Source organism: Fistularia commersonii, chromosome 2, assembly GCF_037954325.1.
Source record: "Fistularia commersonii isolate RoL2024-O1a breed Wild chromosome 2, RoL_Fcom_v1.0, whole genome shotgun sequence".
In the NCBI taxonomy this organism is placed as follows: Eukaryota; Metazoa; Chordata; class Actinopteri; order Syngnathiformes; family Fistulariidae; genus Fistularia; species Fistularia commersonii.
Window position 1 is genome coordinate 2,162,501 of NC_141285.1, and position 23,060 is coordinate 2,185,560.

Here is a 23,060-nt window from a genome sequence, read left to right on the forward strand (position 1 = left end):
ACGCCGGACGTTCGTCCCGACATGAACGGGCGACCTGACTGCTCCCACTCACCTGCGAAACCACTTTCCTCTGCGCGGCCTGCATGACGGCTCTGGCCATGTTTTCCTCCTCCTCTTCCTCTCCGGCGGCGCCGCCGGCTGGAGGGCAGATGTTCTGCACCCTGATCTCCTTCATGGTCAGGATGCTGAAGGTCTCTGCCAGGATCTCCGCGCCGTCCTCGTCCAGTGGCAGCTCCTCGTCCGCAAAGCACGCTGGGAAAGGAAAGGAACGCGGCGGCGAAAGGTTAAACCCGCTCTGGGTTGATAACCGGTGTGATGTTTCTCTCACACACACACACACACACACCCAGGATATTCTGGTTGATCCTGTTGGCGATGTTGAAGCGCTGGGCGTCAGTGAAATTCTCCAACAGGAAGCTGTAGATGCGAAAACGCTTCTCGCGGTTCTCGGCTCCTTTCAGGGAGAACCGAAGCTTTTCTCTGCAAAAGGCGGTGAAAGTCAACTTTTACAAGCGGAACTAAATTTGCAATAAATTGGCAAAATAGAAAAACATTTTTGAACCAGGCATGTTTGAATTTTTTAATTTTTTTCTTATTCATTTCATCTTTTTTCCAGTGTCTTCACAGTCCATCACCTGCCACCATGTTCTCTTCACTCCATCTATAAATCTCTCTCTGCATCCTTCTACCCAGATCTTCACCATCCCTCCAATGTCTGATTCTATCTCCGAAACTTCTAGCACGTTCTTTCCCTCCCGATCCATCCGTTCCCCTTTTCCAAGAAGAAGATGGCGGTGGGCGCCTACCTTTGGGTTTGAGGGAATTTGTTGTAAGACTTGTGCTTGTCGTAAGAGTTGAAGTGGAAGATGCACTCGATGAAATGCTGGCTGAACATCTCTGGGTTCTTCTTCAGCAGATGGTGCAGCAGGCAATACTCGCACAAGCTGGGACGGACAGGGAGGAACCGAAAAATAATAATAAATAAAATAAAAATAAGAAAACATCTGGTCACAAAAATAATAAAATAGTAGACGAAAAAATAAGAAGTAAATAAATAATAAAAATAATAAATAATAGAAATAGTAAATAATAAAAAATAATAATTTATTATAAATAATCATAAAATTGGTTACATAATTCTGTATACACCTGTTGAAAAGGTGATTCATTTTGTCACAAATGACAAAAAAGGAATATATTACAGCGAAACAGGCGGGAATAAAATAGCCCGGGATAATAGATATAGCTTAGCTCAGAGATATGTGCTGATAAATGAATAAAGTACAGGCGGTTAGAAAATTATTGCACAGTAATAATTTAAGTAATGAATACTGACAAAAAAAAAAGAAATGCGTACTATTGCAAATGAAGGCGAGGGAGCGAAGTGGTTTTTGTGTAATGTTGGGTGACTCCTGTCACATCTACCTCACATGTCAAATTCAAGCTGCCAAATGTGGCCCGGAAAAACGTCTTAAAAAGTCTGATTGTCTTAAAATAAACAAGTCAAACGCGTGCATTGTCACCGCTTGTCAAGGAGTACAATCTACGTTGGCATTTTGAGACCAAACACGGAGCTAAGTGTGCTAAAGTTAGCCTTCCAGAACAACAACAAATTATCCAAACACTGCAGCAGTGAAAGCTAGCTTTGGAACAGAGCAACTAGTAAACATTATTTTAATATCTATCCAAACGCATATGTAACATTTTGGTATTGAACGAGTTATGAATTCAGAGTTAATTAACATTAAGGAGTAGCTACATTTATTTGACATTACATGTAGTTACATTTATACTGTTACACCGCTGGTCTACATGATGACAGAAGTCTGAATGTATGACAGGAAGTAAATATAATGTCTGAAAGGTTTCTTTTGCGCTATAGTCAAGCAAAGTGCACTCATTTGCAGATGACTCTGTTACTTACCTGGCGATGGCGGGCACCGGGTCGGCCAGCACGACCACGAAGCGGAAGAAGAGGGAGCCTTTCCATTTTACGTACTCCTCCTGGAAACAGGAAGGTGCTTTTATAACACATTCATAGGACGCACCGTCAAGAAGAGGATGTACATTAGGTTTTATTATTCCACTACCTAAAATGTTAATTGGGATTTCCATCGTACATACGCAGTTAACCTTGACGTACATGATGAATTTGTTCCGTGACCAAGCTCATGACTCAATGTGCTCGTAAATCAAATTATATAAAATGAAATGTGATGAATCTGTTGCAGAACCCCATTTTGGCTAATGTTTTAAAAAGGAGAAATGTAGTTTATCAAAAACAAATACCGTATTTTTCGCACTATAAGGCGCACTTAAAATCCTTACATTTCCTCAAAAATCGTCCGTGCACCTTATGTATGAACTCCTGTTGTGATTACTGACCTCCAACCAATTTTATGTGATAAACTGCGCTCAAACATATGTCGGATAGTTTTAGAGCGACTTTGGTAAGCGACCAAGCCGCTCCGCTCGATTGATTGACATTTTAAAGTCGCGTCAGACAACATTAGATGGCGAATTATGTGGTGCTGGAATACAATGTAGTTCCAACCTCACGCTAATTTCAGCATATTATTACTGTACATTTGTGTGGATGAGAAACCCCCAGAAATGGCTCCTGTTAAGAGAAACGCTTGCGAAGCAGAATTCAAACTCAAAGCGGCCGATGATGGGAATCGAGCAGCCGCAAAAGATTTAACGAATCAATCAATGGTACGGAAGTGGAGGAAGCAAGCAGATGAACTGCGCCGAGTAAAGAAGACCGAACAGAGTGGAACAAACTGAAATGAATAAAGTTGAACTGAACCGTTTTGTTTCGCTTTATGTTGTATGTTTTATCATGCGCCTTCTAACGCAGTGTGCCTTATGGATGAAAACAGATCTGTTCATTGATATTGCGCCTTATGGTCCGCAAATTACGGTAACGTGTAAGAAATAATATAAAAGAGAATGTTATGACTTATATTTACCGTGAAGATTGGACGCAATATATTGCTAAATGTAACACGATGCCACAATTTATTGCCAAACTTAAAGTAGCTACAAAGTGAATGCCGATCCTCTTTTTGTAAAAGGATCTCGTTCAACTTTTTCCATGATTTTCCCCAGGCTACCTCGTAGCCGTCGGATACGCCGCTGGCCTTACGGTATCAAGGTCATCCCACAGAATTTTTTTTTTTTAATTTAAAAATAAAAATGATTTAAAAATTAATTTAAAAAAAATGAGAGAAAAAAAAAATCACAAAAACATATTTAAAAAAATAAATAAATAAATAAATAAAAATAGAAATTGACTGAGAAACAGATTGTATCACGGACAATTTGTAATTCGATGCACTCGTAAGTGAAGGTTCTACTGCGCTTTAAAATATACGTACTCAGCACATGGTTCCTACCTGGAGGAGTCTGGTGAGACTGATGAGAGTCTGCTGTCTGACATTTTTTTTTAAAATAATAAAAAATAAATAAAAATAGAAATTGACTGAGAAACAGATTGTATCACGGACAATTTGTAATTCGATGCACTCGTATGTGAAGGTTCTACTGCGCTTTAAAATATACGTATTCAGCACATGGTTCCTACCTGGAGGAGTCTGGTGAGACTGATGAGCGTCTGCTGTCTGACTTCCGTGTCCGAGTCCCGCAGACACGCGGCGATGTTGGGAATGTAGTGATCCACCATATTTGTGTATCGGACACAGAGGTCGCACAGGGTCACCACGACGTTGTTGCGTACGGCCATGTCCGTGCCGACCTCCAGCTCCCTGGCGAACACGGGCAGGAACTTCTGGGCGAGGTCGGCGTGCTGCAGACAAAGCTTCCCTGAAGACGCGACAGGAGAACGTCAGAGACTGGTAAAGGCGCCGGACGCTTCCACGCCGTTTGGAAGAGCGCCTCATCGGGACGTACGAGGAGACGGCAGGAGTTTACCTAAAGTGAGGACTCCGTGTGCTCTGATTTTGGCGGGCAGAGAGTTTAATTGAGAGGAAGGCGTCACGGTCGGCGGCTCCGGCTGGCGGTCTTAACAAGAACACAGAACCAACAAATATCAGCCATCGTGCTGGAGAAGGACCTCCTACCAACCACAATCGAGGGTCTCCCGCTACCTGGCAGTTGGTCGGAGTGCGAGGTGAAAATAGATTCCACCAGCAGGATCACTCTTTTGGTCACTTTTGCGGGACAGTGAAGCGACGCCACACCCAACGTGTGCAGGTGTTTGACCTGGAAGACAGAACCTTTGGTTCACCTGGCAGCGCAAAGACCCACCGATTTGTGGAAAATACTCGGAAGGGCCGATCTCCCTCCGATACAACCCCCTCATTTTCTTCGCGCCGTCCCCGACGGGAACTATCCCTGCGCGTAAAGCCAACGATAATATTTTTCACACGAAATGAACATCTTCTATCATCGTCACGCAAGGAAGAAATACAATATTAGAGTTATGATTTCATGTTCCACAATGCATCTCATCTATACGCTCAAATGCCCCCATGGGTTCGCATACAAACAAATAGACAACAAAATACCTGCATTGTATGAATATAGCTATATATAAGTGCTATATAGCTACACACACACACACTAACACACACATATATATACATAAAACACGCAATATAGCTATATATATATATATATATATATATATATATATATATACACACACACACACACGCATAGCGCTATATATACATATATAGCTATACATCGTAGCATAAGTATAAATAAAGCTATATATATATATATAAATACACACACACACACACACACACACACACACACAAGTGCTATATTGCCACACACACACACACACACACACATACATATACATAAAACATGCTATGTAGCTATACATATAGTTATATACAGGACTGTTTCAGAAAATTAGAATATTATGATAAAGTTCTTTATCTTCTGTAATGCAATTACAAATACAAAAATGTCATACATACTGGATTCATTACAAATCAATTGAAATATTGCAAGCCTTTTATTATCTTAATATTGCTGATTATGCCTTACATCTTAAGAATACTCAAAAATCCTATCTCAAAATATTAGAATATCATGAAAAAATAATTTTGTTTTTAATTGCATTAAAGAAGATAGAGAACTTTATCTCAATATTCTAATTTTCTGAGACAGTCCTGTATATAGAGTGCTATATATACATATATAGCTATACATCATACATCAAGTATAAATATAGCTATATATATATATATATATATATACACACACACATCCACACACACACAAGTGCTATATAGCTACATATATACATAAAGACACACAATCATAATACATACATATATATAAAAAACATGCTATATAGCCACACACACACACACACACACACACACACACACACACATATATACATATAACGCAACAAATTGTAGCCAATGAGAACTTCACAGCATTGATTGTAAAAACAATAACGGGACTGAAAGTGAACGTCAGGATTAGCAGAAGATCTGCTCTCACCATCAGCTCTTCATCGAAGTTCTGAATTCCGTTTTGACTCAGGACGATCGAGGCTAGATACGTCTCGCAGGCGGACACCAGCTCTCCACAGTGATGGTTGAGCAAATTCTGAGGAGGACAAAACACGTTTGGTAAAAAAAATTGAGAAATAAATAAAAAAACAACGCAATAAATATTGAATTTGGGATGGGATATGGGTGCTACGTGCTCATTGGGTGGGGAAAAAAAAAAATCCAAAAAAATCACTTTAAATAAATGTTGTATTAAAATAAAAGGTATGAGATTACGGCAAAAAAAAAAAAAAAAATCTTAACATCTGTAAATGTGTCAGAACGTCCCTGACCTGAGTCTGTTTGATGTCTTCGCTCTTGCACAGCTGGTACACCGCCTGCACTGCTGCGTTGATGACCTCCAGGGACAGAGCGAAGGTCTTCAACCAGGAGATCATCTCATCTGGAGACGCGAGAGGTTCAGGTGACGGTGACTTAAACCCCGCGGGGGCGTTTCTCGTTCGCTGTCACTTTGGGAACTCACCAACCAGCCGGCCCTTGTCCTCAGTTCTCATGTTCGCCGCGACGTCTCCTACCACGGACAGGATGTGACAGCAGGTCGACCCGCTCACACTCTTACCTCTGGAAAAACAACAACAAAAAAATAGCTTTTCAGCAGAAAGCTAAACAAAGAAAACAAAACAAAACGTCCTCCTTACCTGACCATGTTGTCCCAGGCTTGCAGGACGTATTCCTGGGGGATTCTGTCGGTGAAAGCGGCAACCTTGGAGAGCAGCAACCAGGCCCCGGCACTGTGAGGCGCGTCGGTGTGCACGATCAGCTCGCCGATGAACGTCTTTGTGAGCTTGTTTTGTTTTGACCAGACGGAAGTGGCCCGGGTGAAGTATCGGCTGGAGATCCAGGACAGGAGACCAGGCCTTCGGTTTTCGGCGCATTTTTTGCACATTCATTGAATATCACGCTAAATGCTAAGGTATGGAAAATAACACTACAGCTTAATGAGGGTTGTTCGTACCTCCACTTTTCACACCAGCTCCAATCTGACATTTTAAGATTAATTTTCGACACTGCTATCATTGGGTGAGAGGTAGCGCTCACCGCCTCCACGATACATATACCGTAATTTCCGGACTATTGGGCGCACCTCAATATAAGCCGCACCGGCTCGCCGATCGCTATCTCGGGCTTCCTCCCGCGCACTAAAACCGTCAAAGTCGTCTGCTTCGGTGTCGGAGTTGAACGGACTCAGAATTTCCCGGTCATTTCATCGGTCCGATGTGACGAGGATACATGTTTTAGCGGCGTGAAGCTCCTTAGTTCCCCAAAAAACGTCCATATATTAGCCGCATTGTTGTTTGCGTGAAAAAAGTCGCGGCTTATCGCCCGGAAATTACGGTAATCTAAAAAAATGAAACTTTTGTAACGCATTCTTACCAAATTTCCAAAATTTTTTTACAAGTGTTTCTAGCTGATATTTCCATAAATGTCAGCATTTTTTTTTTTTATTTAGTGACATTTTTGTACCAATCTTCTGGTCTTTCTTGTGCACTATATTTTACTTAAAAAAGGAAGAAATCTGGCTATTATTTTGCTTAAAGAACCAGGGAAAATAAAATTAAAAAAAACTTTAATTTGGAATCAAATAAACAGAATATGACTATGATCAGCAGCTCAATATAAAAATGACTGTATTTTCTGGACTATAAGATGCAACTTTTTTCCTAGGTTTTGAACGATGCGGTGTATACAAAAGTGCGGCTATTCCATGGATTTTTCTTCCATCGCTAGGGGGCGGAAGTAGAATCCAAAATAAGATAAGACGTATAAATCAAAGCAAAGAAGAATAGCAGAAAGAGCAGTTAAAAAGCAGATAGAACACGCACGACAAATTACTAGCTGGTACTTGTTTTCAAATCCTTGCCACCTTCATCATGGAAACCACAAGAAGAAGCTCGTACGATGCAAGTTTTAAGTCGAAGGCCATGGAGCTTGCGATCCACGAAGAAAACGCTAGCTTAGCATCAATGAATCTATGCTAAGACGTTGGAGGCGGCGGCGGGAAGAGCTCATGCGATGCCAAAAGTCGAAAAAAGCTTTCAGAGGACATAAAAGCAGGTGGAATGAACTTGAAAATGTCCTGGAGGACATTTCTTTTCAACATAGATATCTGCGGCTTATAGCCTGGTGCGGCTTGTATATATATATTTTTTTTTAATCGAGCGGATGCGGCTTATTTACAGGTGCGCTCTATAGTCCAGAAAATACGGTACTTATTATATTATTATGTCATTTTTAAACTAAAATCGATATATTTGCCGGTCCGACGTTAAGGTTATTTATCGGGGCGATATTCTTTTTCACACCCAACCTGAGATCGCTGCACTCCTCGCAGAGCAGGACCAACAGGTCCCAGGTCAGCCTCTGCTGGGCATCCAGGTGGCGGTCGGGTGAAAAGGCCTTCATGTTGCCGAGTATGACCATCTCCAGCGCCTCCAGCGCCTTCTCCTGGACCGAGTTCTCGCAGTCCATCACGGCGGGCAGCACGCAGTACAGCCAGGCCTTCTGCAGCGCACCGTGCTCTGGTTTCACCTGGCGAACGGAACAGTGTAAGTTATGTATATTATTATTTGGACAAGGATACAACATTTGAAAGCTCCCCTGAAGGGAACTCAAGACGCACGAAATGTCATTCGATCATTCATTAGCGGAGAACGGGGTGGGAAACACAAAAATATACTGCTGAAAAAAATAAAGGGAACACTTGAACAACACAATGTAACTCCAAGTCAATCCCACTTGTGTGAAATCATAGTGTCCACTCAGGAAGCAACACAGATTCATTTTGACTTGTTTTAAGGACATTACATTAAAAGTTGGATCAGCCTGGAGTTTGTTTTTACACTTTAATTTTGAGTGTGATTCCTAATTGGACCTCCATGGGTTGATACAATTGATTTCCATTGATCATTTTTGTGTGATTTTGTTGTCAGCACAATCAACTGTGTAAAGAGCAAAGTATTTCATAAGAATATTTCATTCATTTAGATCTAGGATGTGTTTTTTAAGTGTTCCCTTTATTTTTTTGAGCAGTGTATATAATGAAATATTGCCAATTCGTTCGCAGTAGAGAAGGATTTTAAAATAAAAGGTGACAACATGAGAGTTGGAGTTGATTATGTTGTCATTTTGTCTGAGAGCCTGCCTTCTGATGAAACTCAAGGCAAGAACATCTTAAAAAGGTCTTAAATAAGTTAAAGGCGTGCATTTACCATGAACTACATTTCACGCAATTCATGCCGATCATGTGACGGCATCCCGCCATGAGATCGCAGTGTGTCCACATCAATGTGGAATTAAGAAACACAAAATATCTCTAAATGTCCAGGAAGAGAAAAGTTGAGGCAGATGGAATTCTGTTTCAAGTTTCAAGGAAGATAGGAATGCCAAAACATGAATTTTGTGCTTCAAGGACAAAAAGCGGTGCGTCTTTTGTGTCGCAAACGCGGAGCTAAGTATGCTAAAGTTAGCCTCCGGAAAAACAACAAATCGTCCAAGAATTAAAAGCCGAACTACAACGGCAGCAGAATGAGATCACCAAAAACACTGCAACAGTGAAAGCTAGCTTTGTAGCATCATTTTTTTACATCGATGCAAATGCATATGTAACATTTTAGATTTGAAAGAGTAATAGATTCAGAGTTATTTAACATGAAGGAGTCGCTGTATTTATTTGACATTACATGTAGTTACATTTACACTGTTAGCGTTACATGTGGCCTTTAGAGGGCAACCATTATGCTGATGTTTTGTAAACAAAACAGTTTGATATTTGATAAAGTCTCGCATCAACACGAGATTTAGCATTCTTCTTATTTTCAGCCATATTTGAGGATTTTTGTGGGGGATTCTGAGATCCGTGTTCGGTTCAACTTCAAGCTCGGGGGTCACATATGGAGACACAACCATTCACACATCTGGGACTCCAGTTAACCTGCTGCATGTTTCTGGACCGTGCACGTGCATACATGCAAACTCGCAGACTCAAACTTGGGGTGCTAGAAGCGCTAACCGCTGCGTCGCTCTGCGCACGATCTCCTCCCCCCGGAACACGTCGGGACAAAAAAAATGACGAAACTCACGGCCAGTAGCTCCCCCATGCACTGCAAGGCTTTCTTTTTCACCGAAATACTGGGGTCTCTGCTGCGATGCGCCAGCGCCAGCAGGGTCTCCAGATTCATGGGGATGACGTTGTGCTTCAGGAGACCCGTCAAGGCCTGGAGGAGAGCGGGAGGACACGTTAGCGACGAAGGCCGACTCGGGACGAACGTCGGTAACGCTACGGTTCGAGTTTACCTGCAGGGCTGATTTCCTCACATTGGTCTTGAAGTCTTCGACGCGTCGCAGGAGAAGAGCCAAGTTCTCCTTGGCTGAGTCGGAAATTAGAAGCCCTTTCAGCTTTTTTGACTGATGCGCAAAAACAACCCGGGCGTCGGAGAGGCTCGGCTTACCGTCACAACCCTGGTTGCTGAGAGTGCTGGTGATTTCCACCGTTTTGAAGGGAAGGGAACGGTAGGTTTTCTGAGTCTGCTGGGAGCTGACAGTCAGACCTGCAACGCAGCGACGACCATCAAAAACCAAACAGTTTACCAACATTGTTTTCCAAATGTCGCGGGACTGATGTCCCCAGAACCATCAGTATCCATGTATAAACAACAAGTCCCTTGGGGTCCACATTAACAATAAACTGGACGCAACACTCTATAGGAATCAATAAAGTATTATCTTTTTTAATGTGTAAAAATGTTTTTTTTTAACACATTTTTACCGAGGATAGCTGTCAACAATACAGTGTTTTTAAATTGTGCTGTGAATATATATAATAATATAATAATACATGTAATAATGTAATAATAAATAAAAAATAAAAAAAAAATTCAGAACTTTCTAATATTATTGTGTTTAAAGATGATGTCAAAATGGCTACCTCAGTGTGTCGCGATTATAATTCTTCTGGTTTTATATGGGTTTTTTTTTACGTCTTTCCTGAATTCAGTTCACTTTTAAACTTCAGTCTACTTTTGATCGAATGGAATTTTATTTAAATAGGGACGGTGTCGTGAAATTAATAAGAATGCAACAGTTTTAACGAATTTTCCGATGAACAATGTAAAAACAACGCCAAAAATGGAAAGTGATCGAAATGTTCATAGTTTGCCGTAAATCACGGTGATCACAATAGATCTTCAGATCACCGGAGAAGCTGTAGGGAAGCTTTACAAATGTGGGAAACTTTATATGCGCAAAGGATAATGTTAAGTCAGCGACACATGACACCTTCGACTCATCTGACAAATGAGAAATTTGTGTCGGGAGAAAGGAAGACTGTACCTTCGGTGTTTTCCAGCACAGTCTGGACCCCGGCTAAAAAAAAAAAAAAAAAAAAAAAGAAAAAACAGTGGGTTAAAATACATGTCGAAGCTTGTGCTCACGTCGTCTGTTCCTGTATTAATATTAGCATCGGTCTCATGGACGTATGGGTCGGTGTTTGAGACTCCAGCATGCAATTTCCACTAAAGACTACAATCATGGCCGCCACTGTGATGCTTCGCTTGTGTGTTGGAAACCAGAGCCGGTCAGCGGATACACTATTTAGTGTGAGCGAAATGAATGAATATCTTTAATTCCATGTGACCATTACAGTCTTTGTCTCTTTGGATATTCATCTAATCAAAGAATGAAACGCTTCGATTGTCTGCACTTACTGGCGTTGAACAGCTGGTGGACGGCTTGCGTGGCGTTCAGCGACGGCAGCTCCAGACACTGGGCCAGGCATTTGAGGGCGTGGCCTTGCACAGTGGGTGAGGTATCGAAGCGGCGAGCGAAAAGCACCTCCTGGATCAGAAACTGGTGAGGCAGGAAGTGGGCCAGCTCCGGGTCGGGGCACTCCTCGGGTCGCCGGTCCTGTTGCTTTAGCAGCACCATCACAACGTCCAAGGAGAAGAGGCGGCTCACCATCTGCACGACCACATCATGGAAACAAGCCGAGCCTCAATCATCAGTTTCAATCTACGACTGGATCTTATCTTCTTCTTCTTCTTCTTCTCCTTTCGGCTTTTCCTTTCGGGGGCTCCAAACAGTCAATCAACCTTCTTCATCTCACCCTATTCTCTGTATCCTCCTCTCTCACACCAACTAGCTTCATATCCTCTTTGCAATATTTCATTTCATAACAGTACACGACAATTTTTCCTTTATCATACTATTGTGCACTCCTTACCTCACTTGTTACTAAGACACTTATAGTTTTATCACTTGTTTACTAAGACACTTTATAGTTTCACTGAGACACTTTATAGTTTATAGTTTATTTTATTTCTAATTCTACCTTTTCTTTTTATTATTTATTACTGTTATATTTTCTGCAACTCTGGCACAACAATTTCCTTCGGGATTAATAAAGTTGTTCTTATCTTATCTTATCTGATCTTATCTTGTCTTATCTTATCTTATCTTATCTTATCTTAGGTCTTCCTCTAGACCTCCAATTCCAGCATCTGTCTACCAATATATTCACATGACCCAACCAAACCATCTCAAACATCTAACATGTGCTGCTCCTCTGATGGACTCATTCCTGATCCTATCCATCCTGGTCACTCCCAAAGAGAACCTCCGCATCTTCATCTCTGGGACCTCTCGCTCTGCTTCCTGTCTTCTCCTCAATGCTACTGTCTCCAAACCATACAGCATATCTGGTCTCACCTCCATCTCCTTCACCTTTCCTTTCACTCTGGATGATAATCTTCTATCTCTTCGTACCCCTGGCACTTTTTTCCACCCATTCCAACCCGCTTATACCTGTATCTTCATCTCTTCCACACTCTCTGTTGCTCTGGACTGTTGACCCTAAATACCTGAAATCCTCCAACTTCTTGATCTTCACTCCCTGTAGCCTCACCGTTCCACCCGGGTTCCTCTCATTCACACACATATACTCTGTTTTGCTGCGACTAACCTTCATTCCTCTCCTTTCCAGAGCATACCTCCACCTCTCAAGATATTCCTCAACCTGCTCCCACTACAGATCACAATGTCATCCGCAAACATCATGGTCCATGGGGATTCCTGTCTAACCTCATCTGTCAGCCTGTCCATCACCATTGCGAACAAGAAGGGGCTCAGAGCTGATCCCTGATGGAGTCCCACCTCCACCTTGAACTTCTCTGTTACCCCTACAGCACACCGTACGACTACCTCACAGCGAGCATACATGTCCTGCACCAGTCTGACATACTTCTCTGCCACTCCAGATTTCCTCATACAATACCAGAGGTCCTCTTTTGGCACACAGTCATCTGCTTTTCCTTGGTCTACAAAAACACAATGCAGCTCCCTCTGGGATCTACATTCAAACATAAAGAAATCAGATTTCTGTCACGAATTTCACATCGAGAAATAAGAATTTCTAATCCATCGAAAAGGAGGAAATTTACCGTGCAAGAGATTGATAAGATAAGATATATTTTACTGATCCCCACAGGTGAAATTCTTTTGTCGCAGCAGCACAACAATGACAATATCAATTAATATGAGTATGAACATAAATAAAAGAGACAATTAAGACAGCTGAAGACATCCACAAGAAATAGACAGCAACAACAAGGATTAAAATAGACAACAGAATGAACAAGAATAAAATAAATAACAGCAGGGTTGAGAATAGACAACCAAAACAACATCAAGGATAAGAACAAAAAGTGATTTATGTGACTTTGAACGCAGCATGGTTGTTTGTGCCACAGTATTTTAGAAACAAGGGATCAACTGGGATTTTCACCTTGTTGAATCTACACTGCAAAGAATCATGTCATATTCTGAAGGCAAAAGATCCAAACCTGGTAAACGCAAGGTTTAACCAATAAAATAGCTGAGTTTAGATTTGCAACCAGCTGTGTCACACATTGTTTATTCTTTTCTTGCAAACAGGACTGGAGTCTTAGATCTGTAATTTTGTTTTCATACCAATGATTGCCCTTAAATGATGTTAGATGACTTATCACATAACATAAAAAATTCAGAGCGACCGGCGAGAAACATCACCTTTGAGTGTCGAGAGAAGTTGTAGAGCCACTGGATGAAGCGGGCGTAGTCCGGGCTCGCCATCTGTGACGTCAGCATGCCCACCGCCTGGGCTCCGTGGGTCCTGAACTCCGCCTTCTCCACCATCTAAACCCAACACGCACGATCATATCACGGCTTTTCAGCGGCTTTTGCAGCAGGAGAGTAAAACAGGAGACTCACCCGCATGCCGATGTGCTGGAGAAGTATCTGTAGATAGGGCAGCGCCAGATCTTGGTGCTCCTCCACCATGTGACTGCAGTGAAAAACACCAGCAATGAGATAACAAAAAAAAAAAAAAAAACAAGCTTAATATTATTTTTTCCCCACTTTGACTGTGGAAAAAAAGCAGCGGGGGCCGCGCAAAAACCTCTTAGAAAATGACGTTTATTTTTTATATGCAAAAAGCTGGGTTCATTTTTACCTTCAATGTTGATGCGAGTTTTCATTGTTTTCATGAAAAACTTAAATGAACCCGCTGCTGCAAACCAATAAGCCGTCAATGTTCATGTGCCATTATTATTTTATCGTGTGTACTCGCAAATGCAATCAGCTGTCACCGGGGAAAAAAAGGACTATTTTGCTGAACGCTGAAAAATATATATTTGCAAATTCAATTGGCAATTAATGTATTAATTTTCCTGGTTAATGTGTTTTTGCATCTGCAGCCTGGGGCTGTAAAAGTGAATTAAATGGCTCGATTTTAATGTAACAAGATCACCATAATCTTGAAATATAGAATTCTAATTAAAAACAAATTAAAATTAAATTAATTTGATTCACAAACTAATTTTCCATTGATATGAGGAGCAGCAGCAGAGGAATGAAAGAGACACTTGCGGGTTTTTGAATGCAACTCATCCTGAAATTTACTTCCAATTTTAAAACAAGTACGATGTATTCCAAAGGTTCTTAAAAAAAAAGGAAAGTTAGTAATATTCAAAAATAGATACATTTAAATCTCATTGGAAGAGAGAAAATCCTTATTCCACTCTCAGACTTTTTCAGGTTTAATTGAGGACCTTTTGCCTCCAATAGAGACTGTTTCCTTTTTTAAATATATTTTAATCCTGTCTAATCTGACCTACTGTACCTCACATATAACAAATATGATTTGTAATATTGAAATTTTTTTTACATGTTTTTTAAAAATGATTGAAAAAGATTTCTTATTAATAAGAAAATTATTAGTAGTCGTATCTTATTTTACTCCTTTTTATTCCAAAGGCAATTATTTTTCTACTTACATTTGCTAAATATACTGGGAAAAAAAAAATATAAAAAAAATAATAAAATAAACACAAACAGCAATCAATGATTTAATGTTGATATTAAACTTATGTGTTGCGAATAGCAATCAAAAAAAAAAAAAAAAAAAGCCAATATTAATTTATTCATGATCTACATCGCCTATCCTATATTAAATATAAATATAAAATAAAGGCCATTCTGGAGCTTTGTTTGTGCAATATTTACCAGATGAAGTGGATGCCCTGGTCACGGGTGGCGAGGACGGCCTGGTTGGGGACGAGGAGCGTCGGTTTCCCCCGATCGCCTTTGCTCATCATCAGGATCAAGTAGAGGAGCTGGTGGAAAACCCGGCAAAGGGACTGGAGGGAGAAGAGGGAGAAATAATTGCAGGGAAACCGTCAGGTCGCTCCTCGTCCTGGCGACGTGCTGCCGAGGAAGCCGACCACAACTCACTTTCTTCACGTCTCCATGTTTGGGCGAGCAGAGCAGCTGGAGGCCGTGGAAAACCATCTCTGGAATGCTCTTCAGCTGCGCGGCATCGCTGCACGGTAAAAACATAAAACGTGAGATGCACAAGTGTCCTTTTCGAAAAAAATTTAAAAAAAAAAAAAAAAAAGGAGAAGAAATGAGAAAAGCTCAACTCACAGCGGCGCGGCGAAGGACAGCTGTCCAAACACCGGCTCGAAGTAGAGCAGCTTGATGAAAACCTGCAGACGAGAAGGAACGATCAGACGCGACGTCGCTGATCACGGGACGGGACGGGACGGGACGGGACGGGGACAGACGGGGGTACCTGGGTGCAGGTCTTGGCGCTGTGTTCCTTGTCTTTCAGAGAAAAAGCCTGCAGGAGTCTGAGGACGGTACGAACCAAGAGAACCACAGCATCTCTAATATTCATCAGTTCCTCGCTGGAGAAATAAATCTCCTCTTCCTCCCTCTCCTCATCCTCTTCCATCTGAGGGATCACACACACACACACACACACACACACAATGAGCGGGGATTCTATCGGTATGAATGTAAACTATCTTATAGCTGAATAATCAGAGATGTAATTCAGCCTTTTACACTGGACTTTTGTCCTGGAGAAAAAAAATTGATGGAAAAATAGAAAAAGTCATATGACCTAAAACATATGAGTTAGGTTTCATTTTTTTTCTCCCCCAATAAATAAGATAAGAACAACTTTATTTATCCCGAAGGAAACTGTCGTTTCAGAGTTTCAAGTAAAACATAACAATAATAGATAATAGTAGGAAGGAGGGAGAATAAGAAATACAATAAAATATAAAGTGTCAAAGTTAAGGCTATCAAGTGTTTTAAGGTATTCAAAAGTACAAAGATTTGAATGTTCCCTTCGGCTGAAGGAAGAGGAATTAGATTATTATTAATATTAAAATTATAGTCCTGTCACCTTTACCTCTTTTTCTTTTTTTTTTTTTGCGTTAGCTCGGTCATCGCACGATCGCGTTGTGTTTTTACTCTCACAAATAAACACCTGTTGTTTTAAGGTCTTAAGAAGTACAAACATTTGAATATTCCCTTCGGCTGATGTGAATGAATGAATGAATGAGTGAATGAAAGTGTAAAATTCCGACTCATCCCTGAATTTCAGACGAAAAAAGCCAAAACAAGAAACGAGCGGGTAATCCTATAAAAGTGCTAATTTTTGGACACCTCCTGGTTCTCCTTGCGGTGAGGAGGCTTGGGGCGTTTGGCTTCTCCACGATGGGCCTTGGAGTTGTCCTTCTTGCGCTTCTTGCCGGAGTCCTGGGGCCAGCAGTGCAGCGCCACGCGCAGGCAGGACTCCAGGAAGATCTCATGGTAAACCCTGTTAGCGATGCTCCCTGTGCAAAAGCAGATGCTGGACATTACGCACACACACACACACACACACACAGTGCTCCACGTAACTGTCAATCACACTACCTAAAATCTAATTTTCAAATAAATTCCTTCATTATCAGCCGCTGGAGCCTATCCCAGCTCTCACTGGACAAGAGGCAGCGTCAGTTGTCAAAAAATACAATCTACGTCCAAAAACGGAGCTTGGTAAGCGAAAGTTAGCCTTCCGGAAAAACAACAAATTGCCCGAGAATTAAAAGCCAAACTACGATGGCAGAAGAATGTGTTTTTTACATCTATGCAAATGCATATGTAACATTTTGGATTTGAATGAGTAATAAATTCAGTTATTTAACATTAAGGAGTAGTTACATTTATTTTACATTACATTTGGTTTCATTTATACAGTTACAGTGGCCCTTTGAGGGAAACCATTATGCTGATGAAAATGTTGCAACAAATTATTTTCTGTTTTTCAAACAATTTTACACGCAGAACATTTTTTTTTGATAATTGTAAAAGTGAAATTTTCTGTGGCGATAGAAATATTTTACAGTCTTATTTTTGTCAGAAGAGGTCGTGCGATCGTCTCTGTGCCGAGCCGCCAGCAGGAGAAACCTGAACGATGAATTACATCAGCTTTGTTTTGGGGAGGCGTCGTGAACGAACAAACACGACTTGACATCGAGGAACTTGCGGATAACTCTTACCTGGGATCCCCAGTAGCAGCAGGTAGGTGGCGGCGGCGTGCAGGCAGCTCAGCCTCTGCTCCGCACCGGCCGACTTGGCCTTTCCCGCGGCGACAAAGTACGACAAGATGGCCACCAGAGACCTGGTTGACACCTGGTTCGCTGCCAGCATGGACCAGATGTTCTGTGGGATCGACACACTCGTGCAGTTACGAAAAGTAATTTCATGCATGTTGTTTTCACTGAGGGCCGCATCAGCATCATGGTTGCCCTCAAAGGGCCACATGTAATGCTAATGCTAACGCTAACCACTTTTGTTTTTTACCAGTTGGTTATTTCCACTTTTTTTTTTTTTAAATTCATTCATATCAAGCAGTCCTGATGCAGAATCATTGCAGATGTACTACTAAAATGTTGGTCTGTTTAAAAGTGCTTTTGGTCACTGGAAAAATATTAACACACAGCAAAAAAAATTCATAATCATTTCGGCTTTGCCACAAGATAATCATGGATTATGGAAATTAAAATACTGGAAGCTCAAAGCATCCTACCTGTGAAAGGTCATCTCTGCTGGAAGACAATGGTTTCTCGTCTGCGTGAGCCAGCAGACACTGATATAAATTCCTGAAGGCTTCATCTCCACTGGCTGACAGCTCCTCTTCGATGGGATGGTCCATCGGCACGTTCTCCGCAAACTCCACGTCCCACACTGTGTCCACCCATACTGCAAAACCATCACAAGTATTGAGAAAGAACTGAGCAAATTGAAAACACACCAAGTCCATTTTAATATAAAACACAACTTTATAAGATAGGATAGTAATGTCAATGAAATTAAAAAAAAATATATACATATATATATATATATATATACACACACACACACACACATACATATAGTGGGGTCCCTTCTTCATCTCCGAAACTTCAAAGATCCCGACTTTCGTGAATCGTATTTACCTTACCAATGCTATAGTCCCATTTAATTAATTTTTTTGCTTATATTGCACTTTTTTGGAGCAATTGTTCAAAAAAAAAAAAAAAAAAAAAAAAACAGATAATACACAGTTGACATATTCTGCCTTTAAGTAAACTCCATTTGAGGCCTGATGAAATCAGACAGGGTTTTATGTATCAATAACAATTACTGTTTAGATGATTTGGAGAGCATTATGAATTTAGACCGAGAAGGGACGTAAAAACAAACTAAGATATCAGGAGTTTTGTACATTCTTTATTTCACATTCCTGTTTTAAAACTATTTATTACCATTGTTTCTTACATTTTCCACTCCATGCTTTTATAAATTAACATGTGGTGCAAAATAATACAATATTTTAGCTGTGGTATTGTATGGTAATATTCAAAACATTAATGGACAATTCTGGCTAAATTAATAAAATGGAACCACTTGAATGTCTAAAGGGAGAATCAGGCTGAAAAAATATAATCAAAATAGTAGAAACATATATTTAATAAAAATGGCTTCAGTTAAGTTATTTATTTTCACAGGTAACATTTCATTCAACAGCTGTGGACGTCAATGTGAATCTCTGAGAAACGGTTTATTATCAGTGATATAGTAATAATATCAATAGATTTTTACATGGCAAAATTTCAATGTTCTTCAAAACTCAAAGAAAGCGAAAAAACACGAGTCGAAATTAGATTTTTAGTTATAAACTAGCGTAAATTAAAATGACAGTTAAATATAAAATAAAATAAAAATGTAAAAAAAAAAGTCCGGGAGATCGTTTGAAAACCAAATTGTTGTTTTGTTTTGGCTTCCGATCATCTGTCACGTCAGATGCAACGACAAACCCGCGAAAACGGCAAAAGAAACTCGATCCGTAAATACATGTCACACAAATTTTTCCCTCTTCCACTTAAAAAAAGGAACCGATGTAAGTCGCACATTTCGTTAAACGATTTTACCTTGTGGGACGTCTTTTAACTTCAAAAAGTGTAGCGCGGATGTTAAGTCCATCTTGTTTCCCCTTCAAATCAGCCCGCCTGGAATTGCGATGAAATGCGCATGCTCAACTCTTCTACTTCCGGTCTCACTTCCGGTTCCTGCTGCGCTACATTCTGCTACTGGAGTAAACTTTTTCAGACTCGAGTTTTTGGGAATCATTTACCAAGAAGAATCGAGGTTATTTTATTTTCCATTTCCAAATTAAAGGCCTGTAACGATCACAAATTAAACTAAAAGAAAAAAATGGAAGAACATTTGATTAATTGTATTTATTTGTTAGAAAAGAAACACAATAAACATCAGATCAGATATCAAATACATTATCAAGGAAGCACCTGCTGGCTTTTGGTATGGTTTAGTTTGTTTGAGTCTCAAGTATTATTAGAAATCAATTGGGGAAAAAAATGTGAGAGGCAAGTTTTTTTAGTCCGACGTGTCAAAACCTGGATAAACAAGATCGTCTTCTTCTTTTGGCTTTTCCTGTTAGGGGTCGCCACAGCGAGTCAACTTTCTCCATCTAACCCTATTCTCTGTATCTTCCTCTCTCACACCAACTACCTTCATATCCTCTCTCACTACATCCATAAATCTTCTCTTTGGTCTTCCTCGAGACCTATTGCCTGGCAGCTCCAATTCCAGCATCCGTCTACCAATATATTCACTATCTCTTCTCTGTACATGACCGAACCATCTCAGTCTGGCTTCTCTGACCTTCTCTCCAAAACATCGAACATGTGCCATCCCTCTGATAGACTCATTCCTGATCCTATCCATCCTGGTCACTCCCAAAGAGAACCTCAACATCTTCATCTCTGCAACCTCTAGTTCTGTCTGCTGTCTTTTGGTCATTGGAACAGTTTCTAGTCCATACATCATCGCTGGTCTCACCACTGTCTTGTACACCTTTCCTTTTATTCTGGCCGATAGTCTTCTATCACATAGTACCCCTGACACTTTTCTCCGCCCATTCCAACCTGCTTGGACCCGTCTCTTCACCTCTTTTCCGCACTCTCCGTTGCTCTGGACTGTTGACCCTAAGTACCTGAAATCCTCCAGCTTCTTGATCTCCACTCCCTGTAGCCTCACCGCTCCACCCGAGTTCCTCTCATTCACACACATATATTCTGTCTTGCTGCGACTAACTTTCATTCCTCTCCTTTCCAGAGCATACCTCCACCTCTCTAGATTTTCCTCTACCTGTTGTCTGCTCTCACTACAGATCACAATGTCATCCGCAAACATCATGGTCCATGGGGATTCCTGTCTAACCTCATCTGTCAGCCTATCCATCACCATTGCGAACAAGAAGGGGCTCAGAGCTGATCCCTGATGGAGTCCCACCTCCACCTTGAACTTCTCTGTTACCCCTACAGCACACCGTACCAGTGTCTCACAGCTAGCATACATGTCCTGCACCAGTCTAACATACTTCTCTGCCACTCCAGACTTCCTCATACAATACCAGAGCTCCTCTCTAGGCACCCTGTCATATGCTTTTTCTAGGTCTACGAAAACGCAATGCAGCTCCCTCTGGCCTTCTCTGTACTTTTCTATTAGCATTCTCAACGCAAATACTGCATCTGTAGTACTCTTCCTAGGCATGAAGCCATACTGCTGTTCACAAATGCTGACTTCTGCTCTCAGTCTAGTTTCCACTACTCTTTCCCATAACTTCATTGTATGGCTCATCAACTTTATCCCTCTGTAGTTGCCACAATTCTGCACATCCCCTTTATTCTTAAAAATAGGCACCATCACACTTTGTCTCCATTCTTCAGGCATCTTCTCACTCTCTAAGATCCTGTTGAATAATCTAGTCAGAAAATCTACCGCTGCCTCTCCTAGACACTTCCACACCTCCACAGGTATATCATCAGGACCAACTGCTTTTCCACTCTTCATCCTCTTCAATGCCTTCCTCACTTCACTTTTACTAATTTTTGCTACTTTGTGGTCTACAATAATCACCTCTTCTACCCTTGCCTCTCTTTCATTTTCCACATTCATCAGCTCTTCAAAGTACTCTTTCCATCTTCCCATCACTCTTCTAGCATCTGTCAATACATTTCCCTCTCTGTCCTTTATCACCCGGACCTGTTGTACATCCTTTCCATCTTTATCTCTCTGTTTCGCCAACCTGTATAGATCATTCTCACCCTCCTTACTATCCAACCGAGCATACAAGTCATCGTACGCCCTTTGTTTTGCCTTTGCTACCTCTATCTTTACCTTTCTCCGCATCTCCCTGAACTCCTGTCTGTTCTCTTCAGTCCTCTCAGTATCCCACTTCTTCTTCGCTAACCTCTTTCTCTGTATACACTCCTGCACTTCCTCATTCCACCACCAAGTCTCCTTATCTACTTTCCTTCCAGCTGACACACCAAGTACTCTTCTACCTGTCTCCCTGATAACACTAGCTGTTGTTGTCCAATCATCTGGAAGCTCTCCCTGACCACCCAGACCCTTTCTCAACTCCTCCCTGAAAACCATGCAACACTCCTCCCTTTTCAGCTTCCACCATTTTGTCCTCTGCTCTGCCTTTGTCCTCTTCATCTTCCTTGTCACCAGAGTCATCCTACAGACCACCATCCTATGCTGTCTGGCTACACTCTCACCTACAACTACTTTGCAGTCACTGATCTCTTTCAGGTTACCTCGTCTATACAAGATGTAGTCTACCTGCGTGCTCCTACCTCCGCTCTTATAAGTTACCCTATGTTCCTGTTTTTTCTGGAAAAAGGTGTTCACTACAGCCATTTCCATCCTTTTTGCAAAATCTACCACCATCTGCACTCTGCATTCCTATCCTGGATACCAAATCTGCCCATCACTTCTTCATCCCCTCTATTGCCTTCACCGACATGTCCATTGAAGTCTGCACCAATGACCACTCTCTCATTTCTGGGAATATTCTGCATCACTTCATCCAACTCATTCCAGAACTTCTCCTTCTCTTCAGATTCACATCCCACCTGCGGGGCATAGCCGCTAACAACATTGAGCATCACACCTTCAATTTCCAGTTTCAGACTCATAAGTCTATCTGACATTCTTTTCACCTCTAGGACGTTCCTAACAAACTCCTCCTTCAAGATAACTCCTACTCCATTTCTCTTCTTGTCAGTACCATAATAGTACAACTTAAAGCCTGCTCCTAAGCTTCTAGCCTTACTACCTTTCCACCTGGTCTCCTGGACACACAGTATATCCACCTTCCTTCTCTGCATCATGTCCACCAACTCTCTACCTTTTCCTGTCATGGTCCCAATATTCAAAGTCCCTACTTTCAGTCCCAGACTCTTTCCTTTCCTCCTCTCTCTCTGCTTCCGAACACGCACTCCTCCTCTTCTTCTTCTTCTTCGACCCACAGTAGCCCAATTTCCATTAGTACCCTGTAGGTCATCAGTACCAATGGCAGTCATTGTTAACCCGGTCCGCGACCGATCCGGTATGGTATAGTTTTGGTTGTCTCGCATATTTGGTTTTGGCAAAAGTTTTACGCCGGATGCCCTTCCTGACGCAACCCTCTGCATTTATCCGAGCTTGGGACCGGCACAGGGAGACACTGCTCCGTGTCCCCCCAAGGCAGGCTTGGAGAGACACGGGCCAGTGCCGCCCTGAGGCTGCATTAAAACCTGGATAAACAAGATATCACTTCTAAATCTAAAGGATCCTGACAGT

The 23,060-nt window shown here is 41.4% G+C and overlaps 1 protein-coding gene across 1 annotated transcript in view; it reads right to left on the reverse strand.

Annotated features, from left to right (window-relative positions):
• The window catches only part of ncapd3 (non-SMC condensin II complex, subunit D3), a 26,884-nt gene extending 7,492 nt beyond the window's left edge, over positions 1-19,392 (reverse strand). Inside the window, exons 1-27 of the mRNA XM_086164223.1 lie at positions 19,340-19,392; positions 17,956-18,128; positions 17,426-17,588; positions 16,548-16,717; positions 15,664-15,825; positions 15,516-15,577; positions 15,324-15,411; positions 15,096-15,229; positions 13,803-13,875; positions 13,602-13,727; positions 11,264-11,516; positions 10,890-10,922; positions 10,010-10,108; positions 9,855-9,928; positions 9,641-9,775; positions 7,870-8,090; positions 6,200-6,391; positions 6,025-6,122; positions 5,834-5,943; positions 5,491-5,598; positions 4,110-4,224; positions 3,934-4,023; positions 3,587-3,825; positions 1,925-2,004; positions 807-944; positions 347-480; positions 53-252 (exon numbers count right to left, since the gene is read on the reverse strand). Of these exons, the coding sequence (XP_086020349.1) occupies positions 53-252; positions 347-480; positions 807-944; positions 1,925-2,004; positions 3,587-3,825; positions 3,934-4,023; positions 4,110-4,224; positions 5,491-5,598; positions 5,834-5,943; positions 6,025-6,122; positions 6,200-6,391; positions 7,870-8,090; positions 9,641-9,775; positions 9,855-9,928; positions 10,010-10,108; positions 10,890-10,922; positions 11,264-11,516; positions 13,602-13,727; positions 13,803-13,875; positions 15,096-15,229; positions 15,324-15,411; positions 15,516-15,577; positions 15,664-15,825; positions 16,548-16,717; positions 17,426-17,588; positions 17,956-18,128; positions 19,340-19,391 (3,522 nt within the window). The 5' untranslated portion in view covers position 19,392. The remainder of the gene's footprint in view (positions 1-52; positions 253-346; positions 481-806; positions 945-1,924; positions 2,005-3,586; positions 3,826-3,933; positions 4,024-4,109; positions 4,225-5,490; positions 5,599-5,833; positions 5,944-6,024; positions 6,123-6,199; positions 6,392-7,869; positions 8,091-9,640; positions 9,776-9,854; positions 9,929-10,009; positions 10,109-10,889; positions 10,923-11,263; positions 11,517-13,601; positions 13,728-13,802; positions 13,876-15,095; positions 15,230-15,323; positions 15,412-15,515; positions 15,578-15,663; positions 15,826-16,547; positions 16,718-17,425; positions 17,589-17,955; positions 18,129-19,339) is intronic.
• Positions 19,393-23,060: the final 3,668 nt, after the last annotated feature.